At 41.1% G+C, this 22242-nt stretch overlaps 1 protein-coding gene across 17 annotated transcripts in view; it reads right to left on the bottom strand.

Annotated features, from left to right (window-relative positions):
* RALGPS1 (Ral GEF with PH domain and SH3 binding motif 1) overlaps nucleotides 1-22242 on the bottom strand; it is a 443114-nt gene that overhangs the window by 110380 nt on the left and 310492 nt on the right. For all 17 annotated transcript variants that reach the window (XM_043498706.1, XM_038375127.2, XM_038375136.2 and 14 more), the window contains one exon: nucleotides 2258-2395. In XM_043498706.1, the coding sequence (XP_043354641.1) occupies nucleotides 2258-2395 (138 nt within the window). The remainder of the gene's footprint in view (nucleotides 1-2257; nucleotides 2396-22242) is intronic.

Below are 22242 nucleotides of genomic sequence, written 5' to 3'. Positions count from 1 at the left end.
CTAGGATCACTTCTTGTCGCAGGTAAGCAGCCACTACTTCCTGGATCTTTGAGAATACCCTTGGGGCAGAAGAACTAAAGGAAAGAACTAGTATTGGAAATGATCCTGGCCTATAGTGAACTGTAGGTATTTCCTGTGCAATGGATGTATCATCATATGGAAATAGGTATCCTGTAGGTCAAGGGTTGAAAACTAATCCACTTCCTCCAGTGAAGGAATTATAGCTGCCAGAGTCACCTTCCTGAACTTTTAAGACTTTATGAACTTGTTTAGAAATCTTAGATACAAACTGGTCTCCATCCTTTGTTCTTCTTTTGCATAAGGAAATACTTTGAGTAAAACCCTTTGCCTTTGTGAGGCAGCAAGACAGGCTCTATTGCTCCTAATCAAAGGAGACAGTTCACATCCTGTCTCAATAAAAGCTTGTGAAGGCATCCCTTAAGAAACATGGGGTGTGGGGAAGTTGGGATGTAAAATGAATGGCATAGCCCAATGTTATAACCTCTATGACTCGCTCTGTAGTGATCTGCTTCCAAGGAGATGGGAAAGGCCATCTCCAAAGTGGGGGAGGTGGGCAAACATATGCAGCTGTGAAACTAGAGGTGCAGGAGGATTTGAATGCTCAACTGACTCATCAAAATCATTGTTTTGAAAAGAGACATAACCCCCTTGTGTGGAGACGGGGATGAAATGAATATTTGAGGGGTGGCTTCTTTATCCAATCTGACCTCCTGCTCTTTAAATGTCGTCTCCTGGGGGTGGAGGGGGAGGGCTGTTTGAGGAGGAGAGGAGTATATGACTCTAGGCTCCTTATGAAATGGTACCAGAGGTCTGGCAAATTGCTGCCAATAAGCAGCCAAGGGCCCAGTATGGCTGTTGGGGGTGGCATAGAGGAGTGGAGGGTGGAATGCAGGATTGGTTTCCCCCACCCTTGTTGATGAGTACAATCTTCCCTGTGACTGCTAAAGAATGGGTTCCTGAAAGGATATGTCAGAGAACCCTGAACAAAAATAGAAGAGACGGACTGGAAGTCTTCTTCATCCTCCTAAATATTGTTCACCAGAGAAGCACCCACAGAGAAGGGTGGAGAGTCCTGTGGTACCAGAGGTGGTCTGAAGAGTCGCTTGATTTATGGGGAGCAGGGACTCTAGTTCATCCAGGCAAGAAATGGTCCAGTGAAACATCCTACCTTCCCTCATCTGAACAATAATAGAGCAAAAACAGAACAAAAAGAATTTAAATAAAATAAAAATAAACCAGAATGTTAGTCTAGTAAAATCCAAATGCAAGAGCCCTGGTTCACTAAATACTTAAGTTTTAGCCTGCATATTAAATACACTGTTTTAACAAAGCTTGCACACTAGTTCCATTAACAGAGAACACATATGATTCAACTGCCTAATTTGGTATTAAAACGGAAGTTATACAGAAGCAGAAGTTAAGCAGTGCATCACTCTATTGACTTACATTAGCCTCGTGTCCCTCTTCATATGAGGCAGTGTAGCGGGGTGGTCACCCCACTCCAGCCTTGAAGGGGTTAAAAGCAGCCCTGGAGAGGGCTGCAGCAAGGAAAGGGGTTAAGAACAGCTGGGGGAAGCTGACTGTGTAGCTGACCACAGGTGTGTCTGGCTTAATCAGGGCCCAGATGGCCCTTATAAGAGGACTGTGGGCAAGGCTAGAGGAATCTCACTCTAGCCCTAGAGTGGGAAGGGCTAGCTGCCTGGGAGCAAAGTACCTGAGGTGGAGCAGTGCTAGGGAAGGCCAGAGGGAGCTCCAGCCTGGTAAAACCCCAGACTCCAGGCCTGGTGAAGGCCTACAAAGGTACTGGGGCTGCAGAGGGGCAGCCCAGAGATAGGCAAAGGCAGCAGGTCCTAACCCCTTTCCAATGATGAGTGGCCATTACACTGCAGTCTGCCCCAGTGAGCAGGAGCTAGATAATGACTGGCAGTAGCCACTGAGGCAAGGTGGGTTTAGAGGGTTGGGGTTCCCCTGGGAGGGGAGACCCAGAGTGTGGAGACTGCTGGGGCAGAACCCCATGGTAAAGGATACTGGGGTCTGGGAGGGACATGGGGGCCAGCGGCAAGTGAGACACTAGCCTGCAGAGGGCGCTCCAAAGGCTGGAGAGCTAATTCCCAAGACAACCAGCAGGAAGTGCCGCACCGGTGAGTCTTCCCCTTGCCACAGGCAGACATCTCTTAATGATTTATTATATTAATATGAGTGACGACTTTATAATAACAAGACAAAAATTACCAACCATAGCTACAGGAGACTTGCAAATCAGCTATTATTCGAAGGATATTGTTCATTTGATTGGATCTTTGTTCATTCTCCATGATGCTGCCAGATGAAGGATATGCAGAATCGATGTAGATTAAATCCAAGAGATATATTCCTGAAATTAAAGATTAATCAAGTGTTTTATAAAGAAATAATCAAGTACGTACTAAAAAACAGAACACCCAGGAACCACCAGCAACCCATCTGTGCCTTTCCCATTGAACAAATGGGGAGATTATTAACCGCAAAGAGCTTGAGTTTTGTGTAATCAAAAATGTAAAATTTGGACTTCAATTCTGTGACACTGCTTACAAGAACATAGAAAACCGTGGACAATGTACACTTACAAGGAAGCGTAAGGGGGGACTGGGAGTGGCTGGCTCATTACAAAAGCCGCTTTGCCTCTCTTGGAATTGACACCTCCTCATCAATTATTGGGAGTGTACTACATCCACCCTGATGGAATTGGCCCTGTCAACACTGGTTCTCCACTTGTGAGGTAACTTTCTCCATGTGTCATTATATAATGCCTGGATCTGTAATTTTCACTCCATGCATCTGAAGTGTTTTTTTACCCACAAAAGCTTATGCCCAAATAAATGTTAGTCTTTAAGGTGCCACCGGACGCCTTGTTGACTTACAAGGAAGAATGTCTCTTATACAGAAGAGGCAAAACTTCAGTGTATACACTTCATTAAAATGTGGTGTTCACCCTGGAAAATACTATGGAATTAAAGTGGGAGGAGAAGAGGGAAATATCTCCATGCATTTGGCAAATTACTAAGGACCTGATATTGCATGATCCCGAAGAATGAAAAATCCTGGACTTCAACAAAAGCTGAGGAAGCTAAGCACTGCACAGTACTGCTTTCAGATTAATCAAATGGGGCCAATTTGTACATTATTGCAAGTCTTTGGTGGGGCCTGAGGGGTTGCAGTCCTGACCATCTTGGCTAATATCCACTGATGGACCTATCCTCTAACTTATCTAGTTCTTTTTGAATGAAGAGTTATTCAGTGAGATAGCAAAAGGCTTCCCCACAGCATTAACCCTCAGTAATATCATCTGTTCCCTAATTTCTATTAATCAGTATACATGCTCTTCTAGTGCACAAGCCCATAGAATATTGGTATACATTGGGCCAGAGGGATAACGGCAGGGAGTTTGTCTGGAATGGCACCTGTGTCCATTTTTCAAGGTGGGAAAGGAACATTCTGGATGCCTGTAACAGCACAGGCAGTACAGAGAGTGAAACAATCTTTGTAGTTAGGTTTTCCCAAAACCAAATTCTAAGTTTAAAGCCATTCCTTCTTTGTCAAAAACTGTGATAGTTTGTCTGTTAAGGCCTGATAAGAATCCTCTTCATTCTGAAAATGAATTAACACTGGCCATTCCTACAATCCTCAAAATCAAATATTCCATTTATCACCTGAAACCATCACATCTGTTTTTGCTCATGACTAAGGCATCCTTACTTCCTCTTCAACCTATTTTTTGCATAATTTTCCAGACTAAAGTTACATCACCTTCATTTTACTTTTTTTTTTTAAATCTAGTACCTCCATGCCACCTTAATTTTGCCCTTTTGTTGGTATGCACTAGGACATGATCTTTAATTACATGATGAAATACTATTTTTCCCCACAGAACCTCAACCTGAGTGAGACTTGTCACACAGGTTGGAAGCACAAGGGGGAGAATTAAAGTTGCATAGACCATAGTAGCATTTCCTAACTTTCAAGTTCATGACTTTACAACCTATACAACTTTGAACACATTTTTGTATGTAATTTACACATACAGCACAAAACCCAGCACAATTAATAATGGTTAGAAACAGATACAAACCAATGCCTATAAAACTACTAATAGTGGAACTTTTGACATCAAAAAGTCAATATTTTCACTTCCAGTGATAAAACAAAGCACTGTTGTTTGCAGATCAGAGCATATGGGATGCTGTACATTTAAAGGTAGAAACCAGTTTATATAATATTGCTTAGTGCGAAACAGATTTGTAGCAAGTCATGCTGAGGCTGTGTTTTGTTTCATATGTGCTAGCAGAGATACTCATTACGTTTGTGATTCAACAAGCAAAACTACAGTTTTATGGGGGAAGAGATTAGGCAGATGTGGATTAATATTTTAACAACATGCCTGTCATTTTATTAAATATTTTTATTATGGTAGCATCCAGAGGCAACAATCAGTACAAATACTGGGACAGGGAATGTATCTACCTGTAAGGGATTGCAAGCTAAAGACAAACAATATATGACAGGTGGAGGAAAAGATGTATACAACTTTTGTATACATTCACTGTTTTTGTCTGTCTTATATTGATATAAATACATAAGTACTGACTTTAATCAGCTGTCCCTCAGTCATTGTGGATGAAATGGGACTTGTGCAGGCATTTGAAAGGAAGGGTGGTGCCTTATAGATCAGTTCACGGAGGGCATTCCATTTGTAGGGGGTCATCATAGGTGAAATTTCCATTCTTGATCCAAGGAAGGCTCACTAAATGGATGATAGCTGGTATTTATTCAGTTGTTCCATCATAGTGTTAGTACAACTGACATCTTTTTCTGTATTGTAGGATTGAATCAAAATGAATCCGACAGTGGTAGAAAAAAAAATCAACAAGGAGAGATGGCCAATTGTAGGGGACTCAAATGATTTTTCACTGAATGGGAGGAGAACGTATTGGATAATTAAGAATATAAGGATTGGCCCTTCTCAGAAAGTTTTAAGAGACTTTGGTATCTAGTAAAGCTTTGGAAGAGGCTAAACTCAGTTAAATGTTACCTGGAGGAGTTTAGATGGGAGGGAAAGTTAGAGGTGTAGCTTCCATGTTTGTCATGTTGCTCTTCTCTGTAACAATATGAATAAAACACCTGAAACACCAAAGTGTCAAGGCTATTGTGAAACCAGTTTGCTGGAAGGTGAAAAATAGTGATAAATGTTTATATGTTTGGACGAGGGAGTATAATAAATTAACCATGATAATTTCTGCAGCACTGATGGTACGTTTTTAAAACTTGTCATTCTCACAGAGTAAAATGATTTTCCAGCCAATTGGATGCTTTGTAACTACTGATCTCATCATAAAACCAACAGGAGATTTTCTCTATGTGAGCCTTGAACAATCCAGATGCCAGAGTGCTCAGCTGAAAAGTCTTTGATTTCATTATAGTATTTCTGAACAAAAACACTGGAAGGTCATATTGATAAGGTTGGAGTTGTTACAACCCAGGTTTTCTGGTGATAGTAGAGAAACTCAACAAAAAAAAAAGCCACATTCACTTATTCCATCAAATATTAAAATGTAAACTTTTTTTCAAGCTGACAGTATGCACTATGTGCTACTAGATCTAAACTCCTGATTCAACAATAATTACTATGGCTGAATATTCTTCACTTCTTATGGAGTAATAACAGTCCTCAGATACTTTTTCTCAAACATACAGAGCATACATTCAAGTTCTTCAAACCTGTAAAATTCACTAATATCTTGGAAGAAATACTGAAAAATAATGAAGGCTAGGAGAGAATATTTAACATGTACAATTATTTCAAATTAAAAATGGAGTAGTTTACCGAATATAGCATCAAAACCAAGAAGGGGACACATGAACAAAGGCTGAATGAATATTCGCAAAAAGAAAAGGAGTACTTGTGGCACCTTAGAGACTAACAAATTTATTAGAGCATAAGCTTTCGTGAGCTACAGCTCACTTCATCGAATGCATCCGATGAAGTGAGCTGTAGCTCACGAAAGCTTATGCTCTAATAAATTTGTTAGTCTCTAAGGTGCCACAAGTACTCCTTTTCTTTTTGCGAATACAGACTAACACGGCTGCTACTCTGAAACCTGTGAATGAATATTGTAATACTTAATACTACAACATAATATTATAGTATGGTTCAAGTCACATAAGATTAATTTCTCATGCTAATTTTCACTGCAGTAAACCAGAAACATATAAAGCTCATGATCACAATTTCATTGCGACTACTGTTTATGTTTAGGCCATGTACATTTAAGTTTTTGGTCCTGTTCTTGTTCCAGGCAGAAACCTACACACTGTGCTGTTAAATTGAAGAACTGACTTAAAAAGAGGAGGAGGTTGTAAAACAATATTTGTGGAAGGGAACCTCAGCCCAATGAGTCTTTTATCTCATTTTCATTTGAAGTAGGTCACTTTGGCAACCACCCAGTTAGATTAACAATAGTTTCCCCATTAGCTGTGAGTAGGTCATGCAGCAAAGCTCCCCCGCCTGCATTTGATCACATTAGCATGCTTCAGGATGAGCTCATAAAGGGCATTCAGGAATCCAGAGCTGACAGAAATCTATTGCCTGTGTGTTTTTCAGGCTCACAGCAGGTAAAAAAAGAGGGGACTACTGTCAACTGCTCCATGTGGAGAAATAACTCATTGACCTCAGATTTTTGATCAGAGTGGGGCTGGGTTAGATTAATCCCCCCACCCCCCTTATTAAAACTGTCTTGAAGGTAGAGCAACAATGTAATGTGTAATTTGTGTATGGGGAGTCCAGGCATTTCAGGCCCTTACAGGATTACTGACAAGTTAATTTCTTTTTCTCACCACTGGAGTTCAGTAGCCTGTGTAATGTATTTTAATACTGTGCAACATGATAGTTACCAAAGAAACACACATGGTTTGGATTTATGGTAAACTTAAAGTCATATTGCCAAATCAGGCCCAAAATATAACCAGGAAAACTCTTTCTGCTCACTTATTAGCCATTCCTGAAAACCCAGCTAATCCCACTGAGGCAATGACAAGCGGTGGCAGAAGAGGTTGTTTAGAAGCACTGAAACTACTGCTCCGCAAAGCAATATTTTTGCACACACTGTACAAACTGGCAAAGATGTCAGAGCTGGAAACAGCTGTGTACCTCTCTTACCTTTCCATTTTCTTCTGTGTACCTGTGAGGCACTTCATTATACCCTGGCACTCCCAAGAAAAGAACAGATCTTGTGAATTATGCTTGATTTTAAAGGTCTTTTCTTCACAGGACAAGGGTTTTAATTTAAAGTATGAAAATTGGTATATTTTTATATGGCAAAGATTCCAAACATTTCATGTTGAAGTAAACATGATTTGAGGTCAGGCACTGAATGGGAATCATATGGCAATATGTGAAATGAGTTGGAGGATCTCAGTTCAATTCATATTGGATAAATATCCAAATCAAAAAATCAGTATCAGAGGGTACGTCTACACTGCCCAGGTTACAGCGCTGCCGTGGCGATAAAAAAAACCCCCACCCCGAACAAGCAGTGATAGCTTTATCGCTGGGAGCTGCATAAAGTGCTGTCTATACTGGTGCTTTTCAGCGCTAAAACTTTTGTCACTCAGGAGGTGTTTTTTCACACCTCTGAACGACAAAAGTTTTAGCACTGAAAGTGGCAGTGTAGACACAGCCACAGCTGGCACCAAATAACATTATCAGTGGAGAGACTAAGGAATGACTAAAACACTCTAAAGGCAGGTTTCAGAGTAGCAGCCGTGTTAGTCTGTATTCGCAAAAAGAAAAGGAGTTCTTGTGGCACCTTAGAGACAAATTTAAAGGCTCTAAAGGCAGTCCATTTTATTATAGATATGACAACACACTGGGAATCTATTTAATTGTGCTAGTGTTACATAAGTCTGTAGCTTCACTTGCTAATGTGTATTTGGAATAGACAAATTCCGTACAAACTGAGGCAAGAAACTTAGAAGAAAACAGACTGAATCAATCAGGACTAGATATTAAAAACTCTTCAGAGTGACTCTTTTATCCATGTTTTGGAATAAGGGTCCTAATTTTCATTTACATTAACTTCCCTTTCTACCATTCTGGCAGTTAAAGAAATCTGGATGTATGTGTGTGTAAATGTAAATTAGTATACATGAGAATCAGGCCGGGGGGAGTTGGAATTGCAGTGTTTTACATAGTGTATCTTAGCCAACACTGCCATTACCGTCAAAGTTCATCCATCTTGGTTCCCAATGGAAAGTAAGCAGAATGTGTCAACTATAAATACAACTTCACTGTAGCACTGGTGGTTTCTGCAGTTTTTGAATAGAGGAGTCTGGAGGATGAGTCACTTTCAATTAAGCAGAAAGTAATAACAGTGGAGTGTCATGCCATACAAAATATCATATAAGATTTCTATGCAGCATTGTAGCTGTGTCAGTCCCAGGATATTAGAGAGACAAGGTAGGTGAGGTAATATCTTTTATTTGACCAACTTTTCTTAGAGAGAGAGCGCGCGAAACTTTCGAGCTGGCACAGAGGTCTTCCTCAGGTCTGTGTAATACCTGAAGAATTAAGAATAAGTGTTCTAACAGTTTCCAAAAGATATCTACTAAGTAAGGAACATGCAGCCAATTCCATATGTTAGTCTAAGCTATGGTATACAGTAAAGGCTGCGCTTAGTCACAACACAATGTGCCTCACTATTGAGATGAAAACTAAGAAGGCAGAACCTTGAGTATATGAAACCACAGAACAGTAGTTTGGTCAAAATGACCACCATGATAAATGTACCCAGGTTCCTTTAATTTTAAAGTTTCAAGTGATAAGCTTCCCAACAAACAACAAATTCAACAAAGAGTATAAGGTATTGCAGAGGCTCATGCTACTGCTAGGAAACATTCCTAGGGTTTTGTAATAATTCTGTTGATCATTGTGCAATGGATCCACATCAGCAAGAAAGAGAAATACAGTATTTACACCTTCTTAAAATCATTTTAAATTCAGTTATTTTACTCGAAAAAGTTATCTGATCATTACAAGACAGATTTGGATTCTACATATGAATGACTGTATAAAAGGCAGACAGGATGCAATCTACATTTTAAAAACCATGACTAACAATAATTACAAGGCACATGCACAATTCATCCCAAGATGCTTTTCTAACTTAATTATGCACTGTACAGATATGCAGAGTCATTCCACCTGACACTGGAATGCCATCACCTCTGTTTAAATGCACACAGTAACACTATGTGACAATTCAGGACTGGCAATGAATTTCTGATCCAACTGAAATTACCCTGTATCTGCAACTGTTAATCCTTTATTTTAACTAGCACTTAAAGTTCACCTATTGGCAGGAGCAGTTGTCATTTTACTATATATCCAAAAATTAATATATTGAAGTATAACTTTCAGAACCTAAAGTATTCTTATTAACTATTTTTACTCAGTGCTATATCAGACATGAAATGGAAACAGTACTGGACCCAGAGTTTGTAATCTGAAAAACTAAAAGAAGATGGGATATGTGAAGAATCCCAAAGAATGAATATTCCGCAAAGATAATCCTTTTATATTTTAATGTAATGCTGACTCAGAGGAGAGTGCCATTTGCTACATCACTGAAATGACTTTTTGAAACATCTACGTCTTCCAAGTTGTCTAACCAACTTTATTTTTAGCTTTGAAACAAAACAAGATTGCAGCCCCAGTTACTGTTACAATTGGACATTTCTCTGTCAGAATCATGAATGAAAGCTTTAGCATGGTACTAGTGGGTACTATGCTACTGGAGGCATCTTCTTGGATGTCATATAAAACCCAAGTCCTTACCATTGCCAAGTGTGGTATCCTGGCTTCTCTAGTGTTGTCTCTATGGTTTATGTTGGAGAAGTTCTCTTTGCTACCCCTGTGAAAAGCTACGTGGTAGTAGTCTGACCACGTTCCATAGCAGAGGCGGCTGAATTTCAGGGCTAGATGAGTGATTGCTACACCCTAAAGTGCTTTGGGATCCTTTTGCTTGAAAGGAGCTACATAATGTTTTAATATGGTATCTAACTGCTACTAATAACATTAAATGTAGAGATTTATCTCATTACTCCATTACCAGCTTCTCCTTTAAACAGCACTGTTAGAAGAGAAAGTGATCTTTTTAAAGCTTGTTGAAGACCAATAGAACAAAAGATGTAGCACATGAAATCTAAATTGATTGATAGCATAAAAGTCACTAGAAACATAATAGTCCACTGACAATGGACAAGCAGCATTAATCTCTCTAACATAACGTGTTCATTTATCTTTATTAACACAGCTGTTCATTTTTCATGTTGTAAACATGGGAATTATTCTGTGATCAGGCGCTTATGTCAAATATTTGATTACAAAACTGGAATTGGATGGAAACCACATAGAGAAGCTCAGAAGTTCATAATCTTGAATTAAATGTGCCAAATACCTCCTTGATGTAACTTCACTGACTACAACCAAGTTACACCAGGAATGAATTCAGCTCAGAGTCCAATAAAATAATCATGGTGTTGAAGAATTATCTTCCTACACAACAATACATGTCACTTGATGTAACTCTCTATAATTACCCAATACGTACACATTGAAAGGTTAGATTGTTGGGGGATGAGTAGAGCATTAGTGTCTTTTACACAGCTGTCCCACATCAGATACACAATGTAGCAGATTGCAGACTCACCGCTGTGGTGACTCCTGCTGGTCATCCAGGAATTAGCTCAATTCTAGCACTCAGAGCGCCTCCTACTGGCAGGTGTCTTTCCTGTCTCAGGCCCCATGTCCCTTCTGGACCCTGGTGCCCCTTTCCTTGGGGTGCTGCCCCACAGCAGTGCCTCCAGAGTCTGGGTCTCCCCTCCCAGGGGAACCCCCTCCCCCTCTACCCACCTGGCCTTAGTGGCTACTGCCAGTCGTCATCTAGCCCCCTTCCCCTGAGGCAAACTGCAGTCTGTAATGGCCACTCATCATTGGCAAGGGGGTTGGACCAGCTGCCTCTGCATATCTCCGGGCTGCACCTCTGCAGCCCCAGTACTGCTTTAGGCCTTTAACAAGGCCTCAGCCTGGGGAGTTGCCAGGCTGGAACTCCCCAGCACTGCTCTGCCCAAGATACAGCTAGGTCCTTCCCACTTCAGGGCTGGAGTGAGAGTGTCCCAACTCCTCCCTTAGCCCTTATATCAGGGCCAGCTGTGGCCTGATTGGGCGTGGCCACACCCCGTGGCCGCTTCCCCATCAGCATACCTTTTTCCCTAGGAGCAGGATAACTGCCCCACTACAACAAGCTACAAGAAATAATACTTATACCACGTTATTTACATTTTCTTACCAAGATAAACATGGCAACAGATCTTTTAGCAGCCAAAGAAAGCCATTTGGAGTTTAGGTGTTCTGAAAATTCTTACAGCAGCTCTCTGTGTATATTCTGACCTTCTTGTTGCTACTGATGTGCAGTCACACACTCAAGTTACTAGTCTCTAATGTTCTTTCCAGAGCAATTTAACTTTAAAACCCATACATGTTAATGTTCTAACATTATATTAGCTATGAGATATAATGATGAAACTATGTAGTAAAAAGTTCCAATTGAGGAAGTTGTACATCAGCAGAATCCATGGAAAGAATAACACATGGTATTTCTAATGTCTGATACCCTGAGGCAACCTTACAAATAACAGCTTTTTAAAACATTATCTTTCGCTGCAGTCACAAATTTGCAATGATTCAGTAACGATATCAAACTCAGAACTCTATTCTACATTAAGAAAGCATGATATGAGCTGTATAATTCCCAGTCTAAGTGAATGCAAAAATGGTTAGAACCTCACAAAATACATAAATAGTAATAAAAATTTCAATTAATAGATGGCAATAGCACCCCAAAAGTCTCCAAAATAAAACCTTTCCTCATAGAGCTAAACTAATTTTTTTGTTTGGGCAAATATAAATAGTTGGGGATGGAAAACAAAGGAGAGAAAGAGACAGGACTTGCACTAAATATCTGAATCTAAAAGTTAGAGCGATTAAGAAGAACCTAGTAGATGCTGAGAAAATGCATAAGCAACTGTTGGGTTTGTCTGATTTTTGAGGACATTTTTCTTGACCAACGGAAAAACCAAGTTTATGAAGGTAAAGCAACCATACAATCACCCATGCAATTTTTGAGAGAGACTCATGGGGCCTAATTCATATACACCAGTGCTAAGTGGGATTAAAACACTAAGGTTCCAATTCTCTTTTATATTAAAGCCCATTTTACATCACTCTGGCAACATAAAGTGACTTTAAAGTGTATGTAAATTACATTTACTCTCACTTTAAGGCCCCTTTAGATAGCTAGAGAAATAGAAAGTTGCCTTAGTGTAATCCAGAATCAGGCCCTATCATTCTGATTTGGTAGTATTTTACACACAGTTTTCACTGGTATAAATGACAAGACAAGGTGCAGAGTCATGGAGAATCAGGGTCATGGAATCAGAAAATGGCCTGTCCTTTGCCTCACAGGAAAAGTAGCAGATTACTAAAGAGGAAATACTGTTCCCACCCTCAATCTTCACTTCGCTTGTGGCCAAATCCTGTGCAGTTTTTTTTTAGCCATGTCAAAACTGCAGGTTTAAGAAGCTGGATAAGAGAAAAAATGAAGTAAATACAAACATTAAATAAAGAATAAACTGCCATCACCTTTCATTTGTTGAACTGTTTCTTAAATACAACCTGAGTATCCAGCTATAACCTGGAAAATCTGTTTGGCTTCCCACCAATTACCGTTTTTCATTCAGATGATAGGGACTCGTTAACAACCAAAATACCCAGGCTTGGCTAACAGCAGTGCCAGCACCTTTCTAATTATCTACAGCACTGTCCTGCATTTAAATTGTCAAACTGGCATGAAATCACTTTGAGAAATCTGTAAGCTAAAGTTCTGATCATGCAATGGGAACTGTGCAGCAACCCTCTGAACTTTCAAAGAGACATACTAAAATTGACAGGACTCTACCAGGGCACATGGTCTGACTGCAGATTCCAGGGTTGAATTGGCACTTAAAACATCCTCCTCTCACCCCCCCCCCCAACCAACCTACCTCAGCTTTTCAGAAAGATGTTCAATCTTTTCAACATTTACTATACTTGAGTGCTCAGTACAAAAACATTGCAACTTTGTATCTACTCTTCCAGTTTTGAAATAATGTACAAAAATATACAGAGTACTTATTAAGTTAACAAATGTCTCAGCATATACTGTCCACCACACACAAGAAAATGGTCTATAAATATTTTATTCTGAAGCCATATTATTTTATGTGAAGCTGTGTGATCCAAGAGGCAAGGTCTCCACAGATATTCAATGGAGCACCTTATTCATTATGCACCTCCTCTCATTTTGTTTTAAACCATGCAGCTAAGTTAGCACAGACCAGTCTTCTGCTCCCATTCAAATTAATGGCAAACCTCTCATCAACTTCAATGGAAGTGGATAGAGGACTTTATGAGTGCAGTGAGAAAAAGTCATATGAAATATACTGAACTTGCACAGAGTGCAATATTCAAAATGGAGTAGGTTGGAAATCATTATGCAGTCTTTACTATAGTGATTACTACTGCAACCACTATAATGTGTCAAAGGCATGGACCCATTTTGATTTTTCTATAGCAGTCAAAGCATGGCTTCTGGTATGTGGAAGGTCATCTAAACAAAGGTTTTATTTGCTGTTTCTTCCTAAGCTGTTTTATGTGTTGTGTGCTAGATTAGTGCTCCCAGCACAACTTTATCTGTCACATAACAAAGAAAGGAAAATTCTTCTGGACAGGAAAATAATTTGTGCAGCATAAAAAGTTGCCACATTTCCATATTAAACTTTCCATTTTCTTTTTTGAGAACGTTTATGATTAAAGACATTTTTTCCACATTTTTCCTACCGTGCCATGGAAAGAGTATTCTAAAGTTTCAGAAATTAAGCTAGTTGGCTGATGTGGCTGCACTTGTGTGGTTTTATCATATCAAACTGTCTTGATTAATTTCAACCATTAACAGAAATGGCAGCCATGCTAGTCAAAAGTACTTTTTTTCTACAGAGGGAGAAACCATATATTGCATAGAGCACATTTAGCGTGAACTCCCCTGCCTCATAGAGATATAGGGTAGGTTTGCATTAATCACCAAGCATTAATATGTAGTTCTATTATTCTGTTTAAGTATGTTCAGTGAAAACAATTCCTCACTTGGGATAGCTTACACTAAAATAATCTGCTGGTAGTTGACCTAAATATAACCCACAACTTTTAATAAAAATTGGTAATAATTCAATCTGGGAAAATGTAAATTCTTTCCTGAAGACTAAATGTCCTCATGTGCTCTTTAGTATACACCAAAGTCTCACTTCCATCATTTATAGCCATGAATTACATAATAGCACAAGTAGTAATGGGAAGTGTGGTAATGGGAATTGAAGAAAAGCAATGTGGCTCACTAAAATTTGTTCCGCTATAGTTTTCCAGAAGGAGACAGACTGGCAAGATTATTCTATTTTAGAAGGTGCTGGGAATTTGCAAGAGTTTTCTTGTGTTCACATGTCTGGTACACATGATTATTCATTATTGTGCACTTTTACAACTTTTTCAGTCTCTCAGTGCAATTCTGCACAGCCAAGATGGTGTTTGGAAGATCCCATCCAACACTTGCACTTCTCACACTCCCTCTCTGAGACAGAAGAGTACTTAATAACATCTGCCCCCCACAACTCCTCCTCCCAAATCCAACTATGCCTGGCTCCTCTACACCACCCTAAAGCATTGCCATCTTGGGAAGAAAGAGGTTACATTATTCATAGATTCATAGCTTCCAGGGCCAGAAGGGATCATTGTGATAATCTAGTCTGATCTCCTGTATAACACAGGCCAGAGAACTTTCCAGAAACTATTCTTACAGGAAATCTGTTAGAAAAACATCCAATCTTGATTTTAAAATGGTCAGTGATGGAAAATCCACCTCAACCCTTGGTAAATTGTTCCAATGGTTAATTATTCTCGTTGTCAAAAATGTACAACTTATTTCCAGTCTGAATCTGTCTAGCTTCCCAAATGCATTTTGTAAAGACCTTCAGCTGCTTGGAGAGGAAAGGATGATCTGGTGAAAAAATCATGTGCGCTTTTTTAAAAAGGAAGAGACGTAGACACAGGGCCAGTGAGAGGTAAGAAGGAATCCATTTCAAATGTGAAATGTTGGTAGTCCTCCAAGAAACCAAAAGGCTGGGGCTATCTATCTTTCTCTTAAAAACCTGCTCAAATATGCACATTTTGCATTAAGAGATAGGAAAGACCATGTTCCCCCCCCACCCTCCGCTTTTTGTAATGCTTTTCTGATAGACCTGATGATACCTCCCAGTGTTCCAGTTGGAAAACTGTGATGTGATCCCCTTACCAGACGAGAAAACAAGGAAGTAGTAAGGAGTAGGAGTGATGGCATAACCATCTAGAGCCCAGTCAGACCCTTGGCACTACCTTTTTCATGTCTGTTCTGATAAGAGGAGTTTGGAGAAGTACTTAAAAATTACAGTCTGATCTGTAACGTTCTTCAGTTGGCCCAAACCAGTGACTTAAACATTTGCTTCCCTGACTATAAATGCCCTCATTTCCTCTCTCCTGAACAGGAGCTATACCACATACACATCTATATCTGTTATCTATTGATATTAAAATGTGTGTGTATTTGGTGGGAGGAGATTAAAATTAATTTGGTGCTTAACTCTTTCTGCTAACAAACTATTTGGGAGAAGTTATTGCTCTCTGAAAAGTACTTTGTAGTCATCATTCTTAATTTGTTTTCATTTTCATCCACACCCTGCATTCCACATACTTGTGGAAACAGTTACTTGGGTTGAACCTGACACCATTAAAAGTTCTATATACTTTCTTGTGGCACCTTAGAGACTAACAAATTTATTAGAGCATAAGCTTTCGTGAGCTACAGCTCACTTCATCGGATGCATTTGGTGGAAAAAACAGAGGAGAGATTTATATACACACACACACACAGAGAACATGAAACAATGGGTTTATCATACACACTGTAAGGAGAGTGATCACTTAAGATAAGCCATCACCAGCAGCGGGGGAGGGGAGGGGGAGGAGGAAAACCTTTCATGGTGACAAGCAAGGTAGGCTAATTCCAGCAGTTAACAAGAATATCAGAGGAACAGTGGGGGGTGGGGTGGGAGGGAGAAATACCATGGGGAAATAGTTTTACTTTGTGTAATGACTCATCCATTCCCAGTCTCTATTCAAGCCTAAGTTAATTGTATCCAGTTTGCAAATTAATTCCAATTCAGCAGTCTCTTGTTGGAGTCTGTTTTTGAAGCTTTTTTGTTGAAGTATAGCCACTCTTAGGTCTGTGATCGAGTGACCAGAGAGATTGAAGTGTTCTCCAACTGGTTTTTGAATGTTATAATTCTTGACGTCTGATTTGTGTCCATTTATTCTTTTGCGTAGAGACTGTCCAGTTTGGCCAATGTATATGGCAGAGGGGCATTGCTGGCACATGATGGCATATATCACATTGGTAGATGCGCAGGTGAACGAGCCTCTGATAGTGTGGCTGATGTGATTAGGCCCTATGATGGTATCCCCTGAATAGATATGTGGACAGAGTTGGCAACGGGCTTTGTTGCAAGGATAGGTTCCGGGGTTAGTGGTTCTGTTGTGTGGTGTGTGGTTGCTGGTGAGTATTTGCTTCAGATTGGGGGGCTGTCTGTAAGCAAGGACTGGTCTGTCTCCCAAGATCTGAGAGAGCGATGGCTCGTCCTTCAGGATAGGTTGTAGATCCTTGATGATGCGTTGGAGAGGTTTTAGTTGGGGGCTGAAGGTGATGGCTAGTGGCGTTCTGTTGTTTTCTTTGTTGGGCCTGTCCTATAGTAGGTGACTTCTGGGTACTCTTCTGGCTCTGTCAATCTGTTTCTTCACTTCAGCAGGTGGGTATTGTAGTTGTAGGAATGCATGATAGAGATCTTGTAGGTGTTTGTCTCTGTCTGAGGGGTTGGAGCAAATGCGGTTATATCGTAGCGCTTGGCTGTAGACAATGGATCGAGTGGTATGATCTGGATGAAAGCTAGAGGCATGTAGGTAGGAATAGCGGTCAGTAGGTTTCCGATATAGGGTGGTGGTTATGTGACCATCGCTTATTAGCACCGTAGTGTCCAGGAAGTGGATCTCTTGTGTGGACTGGTCCAGGCTGAGGTTGATGGTGGGATGGAAATTGTTGAAATCATGGTGGAATTCCTCAAGAGCTTCTTTTCCATGGGTCCAGATGATGAAGATGTCATCAATGTAGCGCAAGTAGAGTAGGGGCATTAGGGGACGAGAGCTGAGGAAGCGTTGTTCTAAGTCAGCCATAAAAATGTTGGCATACTGTGGGGCCATGCGGGTACCCATCGCAGTGCCGCTGATTTGAAGGTATACATTGTCACCAAATATGAAATAGTTATGGGTCAGGACAAAGTCACAAAGTTCTGCCACCAGGTTAGCCGTCACAGTATCGGGGATACTGTTCCTGACGGCTCGTAGTCCATCTTTGTGTGGAATGTTGGTGTAGAGGGCTTCTACATCCATAGTGGCTAGGATGGTGTTTTTAGGAAGATCACCAATGGATTGTAGTTTCCTCAGGAAGTCAGTGGTGTCTCGAAGATAGCTGGGAGTGCTGGTAACGAAGGGCCTGAGGAGGGAGTCTACATAGCCAGACAATCCTGCTGTCAGGGTGCCAATGCCTGAGATGATGGGGCGTCCAGGATTTCCAGGTTTATGGATCTTGGGTAGCAGATAGAATACCCCAGGTCAGGGCTCCAGGGGTGTGTCTGTGCGGATTTGTTCTTGTGCTTTTTCAGGGAGTTTCTTGAGCAAATGCTGTAGTTTCTTTTGGTAACTCTCAGTGGGATCAGAGGGTAATGGCTTGTAGAAAGTGGTGTTGGAGAGCTGCCTAGTAGCCTCTTGTCCATACTCCGACCTATTCATGATGACGACAGCACCTCCTTTGTCAGCCTTTTTGATTATGATATCAGAGTTGTTTCTGAGGCTGTGGATGGCACTGTGTTCTGCATGGCTGAGGTTATGGGGTAAGCGATGCTGCTTTTCCACAATTTCAGCTCGTGCACGTCGGCGGAAGCACTCTATGTAGAAATCCAGGCTGCTGTTTCGACCTTCAGGAGGAGTCCACCCAGAATCCTTCTTTTTGTAGTGTTGGCAGGAAGGTCTCTGTGGGTTAATATGTTGGTCAGAGGTGTGTTGGAAATATTCCTTGAGTCTGAGACGTCGAAAATAGGATTCTAGGTCACCACAGAACTGTATCATGTTCGTGGGGGTGGAGGGGCAAAAGGAGAGGCCCCGAGATAGGACAGAGTCTTCTGCTGGGCTAAGAGTATAGTTGGATAGATTAACAATATTGCTGGGTGGGTTACGGGAACCATTGTTGTGGCGCCTTGTGGCATATAGTAGTTTAGATAGCTTAGTGTCCTTTTTCTTTTGTAGAGAAGCAAAGTGTGTTTTGTAAATGGCTTGTCTAGTTTTTGTAAAGTCCAGCCACGAGGAAGTTTGTGTGGAAGGTTGGTTCTTTATGAGAGTATCCAGTTTTGAGAGCTCATTCTTAATCTTTCCCTGTTTGCTGTAGAGGATGTTGATCAGGGGGTTCTGCAGTTTCTTTGAGAGTGTGTGGCACAAGCTGTCAGCATAGTCTGTATGGTATGTAGATTGTAATGGATTTTTTACCTTCAGTCCTTTCGGTATGATGTCCATCTGTTTGCATTTGGAGAGGAAGATGATGTCTGTCTGTATCTGTGCGAGTTTTTTCATGAAGTTGACAGATTTCCACTCTATACGGCTAAATGTCGTCATCATGAATAGGTCGGAGTATGGACAAGAGGCTACTAGGCAGCTCTCCAACACCACTTTCTACAAGCCATTACCCTCTGATCCCACTGAGAGTTACCAAAAGAAACTACAGCATTTGCTCAAGAAACTCCCTGAAAAAGCACAAGAACAAATCCGCACAGACACACCCCTGGAGCCCCGACCTGGGGTATTCTATCTGCTACCCAAGATCCATAAACCTGGAAATCCTGGACGCCCCATCATCTCAGGCATTGGCACCCTGACAGCAGGATTGTCTGGCTATGTAGACTCCCTCCTCAGGCCCTTCGTTACCAGCACTCCCAGCTATCTTCGAGACACCACTGACTTCCTGAGGAAACTACAATCCATTGGTGATCTTCCTAAAAACACCATCCTAGCCACTATGGATGTAGAAGCCTCTACACCAACATTCCACACAAAGATGGACTACAAGCTGTCAGGAACAGTATCCCCGATACTGTGACGGCTAACCTGGTGGCTGAACTTTGACTTTGTCCTGACCCATAACTATTTCACATTTGGTTACAATGTATACCTTCAAATCAGCGACACTGCGATGGGTACCCGCATGGCCCCACAGTATGCCAACATTTTTATGGCTGACTTAGAACAACGCTTCCTCAACTCTCGTCCCCTAATGCCCCTACTCTACTTGCGCTACATTGATGACATCTTCATCATCTGGACCCATGGAAAAGAAGCTCTTGAGGAATTCCACCATGATTTCAACAATTTCCATCCCACCATCAACCTCAGCCTGGACCAGTCCACACAAGAGATCCACTTCCTGGACACTACGGTGCTAATAAGCGATGGTCACATAACCACCACCCTATATCGGAAACCTACTGACCGCTATTCCTACCTACATGCCTCTAGCTTTCATCCAGATCATACCACTCGATCCATTGTCTACAGCCAAGCGCTACGATATAACCGCATTTGCTCCAACCCCTCAGACAGAGACAAACACCTACAAGATCTCTATCATGCATTCCTACAACTACAATACCCACCTGCTGAAGTGAAGAAATAGACTGACAGAGCCAGAAGAGTACCCAGAAGTCACCTACTACAGGACAGGCCCAACAAAGAAAACAACAGAACGCCACTAGCCATCACCTTCAGCCCCCAACTAAAACCTCTCCAACGCATCATCAAGGATCTACAACCTATCCTGAAGGACGACCCATCACTCTCACAGATCTTGGGAGACAGACCAGTCCTTGCTTACAGACAGCCCCCCAATCTGAAGCAAATACTCACCAGCAACCACACACCACACAACAGAACCACTAACCCAGGAACCTATCCTTGCAACAAAGCCCCTTGCCAACTCTGTCCACATATCTATTCAGGGGATACCATCATAGGGCCTAATCACATCAGCCACACTATCAGAAGCTCGTTCACCTGCGCATCTACCAATGTGATATATGCCATCATGTGCCAGCAATGCCCCTCTGCCATGTACATTGGCCAAACTGGACAGTCTCTACGCAAAAGAATGAATGGACACAAATCAGACGTCAAGAATTATAACATTCAAAAACCAGTTGGAGAACACTTCAATCTCTCTGGTCACTCGATCACAGACCTAAGAGTGGCTATACTTCAACAAAAAAGCTTCAAAAACAGACTCCAACGAGAGACTGCTGAATTGGAATTAATTTGCAAACTGGATACAATTAACTTAGGCTTGAATAGAGACTGGGAATGGATGAGTCATTACACAAAGTAAAACTATTTCCCCATGGTATTTCTCCCTCCCACCCCACCCCCCACTGTTCCTCTGATATTCTTGTTAACTGCTGGAATTAGCCTACCTTGCTTGTCATCATGAAAGGTTTTCCTCCTTCCCACCCCCCACCCCCGCGCTGCTGGTGATGGCTTATCTTAAGTGATCACTCTCCTTACAGTGTGTATGATAAACCCATTGTTTCATGTTCTCTCTGTGTGTGTGTGTGTGTGTGTGTATATAAATCTCTCCTCTGTTTTTTCCACTAAATGCATCCGATGAAGTGAGCTGTAGCTCACGAAAGCTTATGCTCTAATAAATTTGTTAGTCTCTAAGGTGCCACAAGTACTCCTTTTCTTTTTGCGAATACAGACTAACACGGCTGCTACTCTGAAACCTGTATATACTTTCTGTAAATTTCTTAACTGCTATGCTTTCTATAGAAAACAGAGTCCATTTCTGTAACCTGTTTCTGTGGCTCAGAGTTTTAGATTAAATGTCAGTCTGTTCTCTATTTCTCTCAAGTACCCCAATGTCTTAATTCACATGGTGAACAAAAATTGCAAGCTGCAAGCCGAAGAGGGAGAAATTAGTCTTTTTGCACTGTCTGACTGAAATTTCTTTAAACTGTATTTTCCACAGTAGCTGTATAGCATATGCCTCATTATCTACATGCTTTGAAATGAGATAAAAATAAATAATCTCCACTTAATAATGTAGGTGGGCGAGTCACCATGATTTGCTTCAATTCCATTTGTTGTTCACTTCAACTTCATGGGTAGTCATTCTAAAAGATCATAGATAACAAATCTTCTAATATTTAGGCTAGGAATACCTGTGGCAACTTAGAAGTCACTCTGTGGCAGCTGCTGGTAAATTATGACATTTTTAAGGTGCATACTATGTTTAATATTGTCCCTTCTGTTCTACTCTATACATTTAGTTTGGTATATGCTGTAGAAACTTACTCTAATGTACAACTCTGCAAGGTGTGGAGCACCTGCTGAGAAGTGCAAAGTGCCTTCACCTCTCAGTAGCTTCACATTCATTTACTCAACTCAACAATTCAAAACTAGCTTCAGATTTTATGAAGAATAACTATTTTAGATTTGTGGGAGTGGAGTTTCTTTCCACTCCCTCACTACATGCGGTATTTCTAGTTTCTCTACTTTGTGTTGTTTCAGCTTGTGTTTCTATTGCTGCCAGTGTGTCTATATCATATCAGAACTGCTTTGCACAATCTGAAGCTGTCTCAAAACTGATAGATCTAGCCACTGGAGGATTCCCCCAGTGCATGGGGTTCCCACGTTGGCTTCAATCCATTGCAAGTAACTCTTACACCACCCCTCCTTGATGCTGGCACAGTGACAGTGGCCAGTGAAAAGGGGGAGTGTCTGGGGAATTATAGGATCAATAATCCCTAACTCCTGGAATAATTTTTTTCCTTAGATATCTAGGGGTGTGGTGGAATCTCCTTCCTTAGAGGTTTTTAAGGTCAGGCTTCACAAAGCCCTGGCTGGGATGATTTAGTTGGGGA

Source organism: Dermochelys coriacea, chromosome 16 (genome assembly GCF_009764565.3).
Source record: "Dermochelys coriacea isolate rDerCor1 chromosome 16, rDerCor1.pri.v4, whole genome shotgun sequence".
In the NCBI taxonomy this organism is placed as follows: Eukaryota; Metazoa; Chordata; order Testudines; family Dermochelyidae; genus Dermochelys; species Dermochelys coriacea.
Note: the sequence above shows the minus strand (reverse complement) of the source record. Positions and strands in the feature narration are given on the sequence as shown.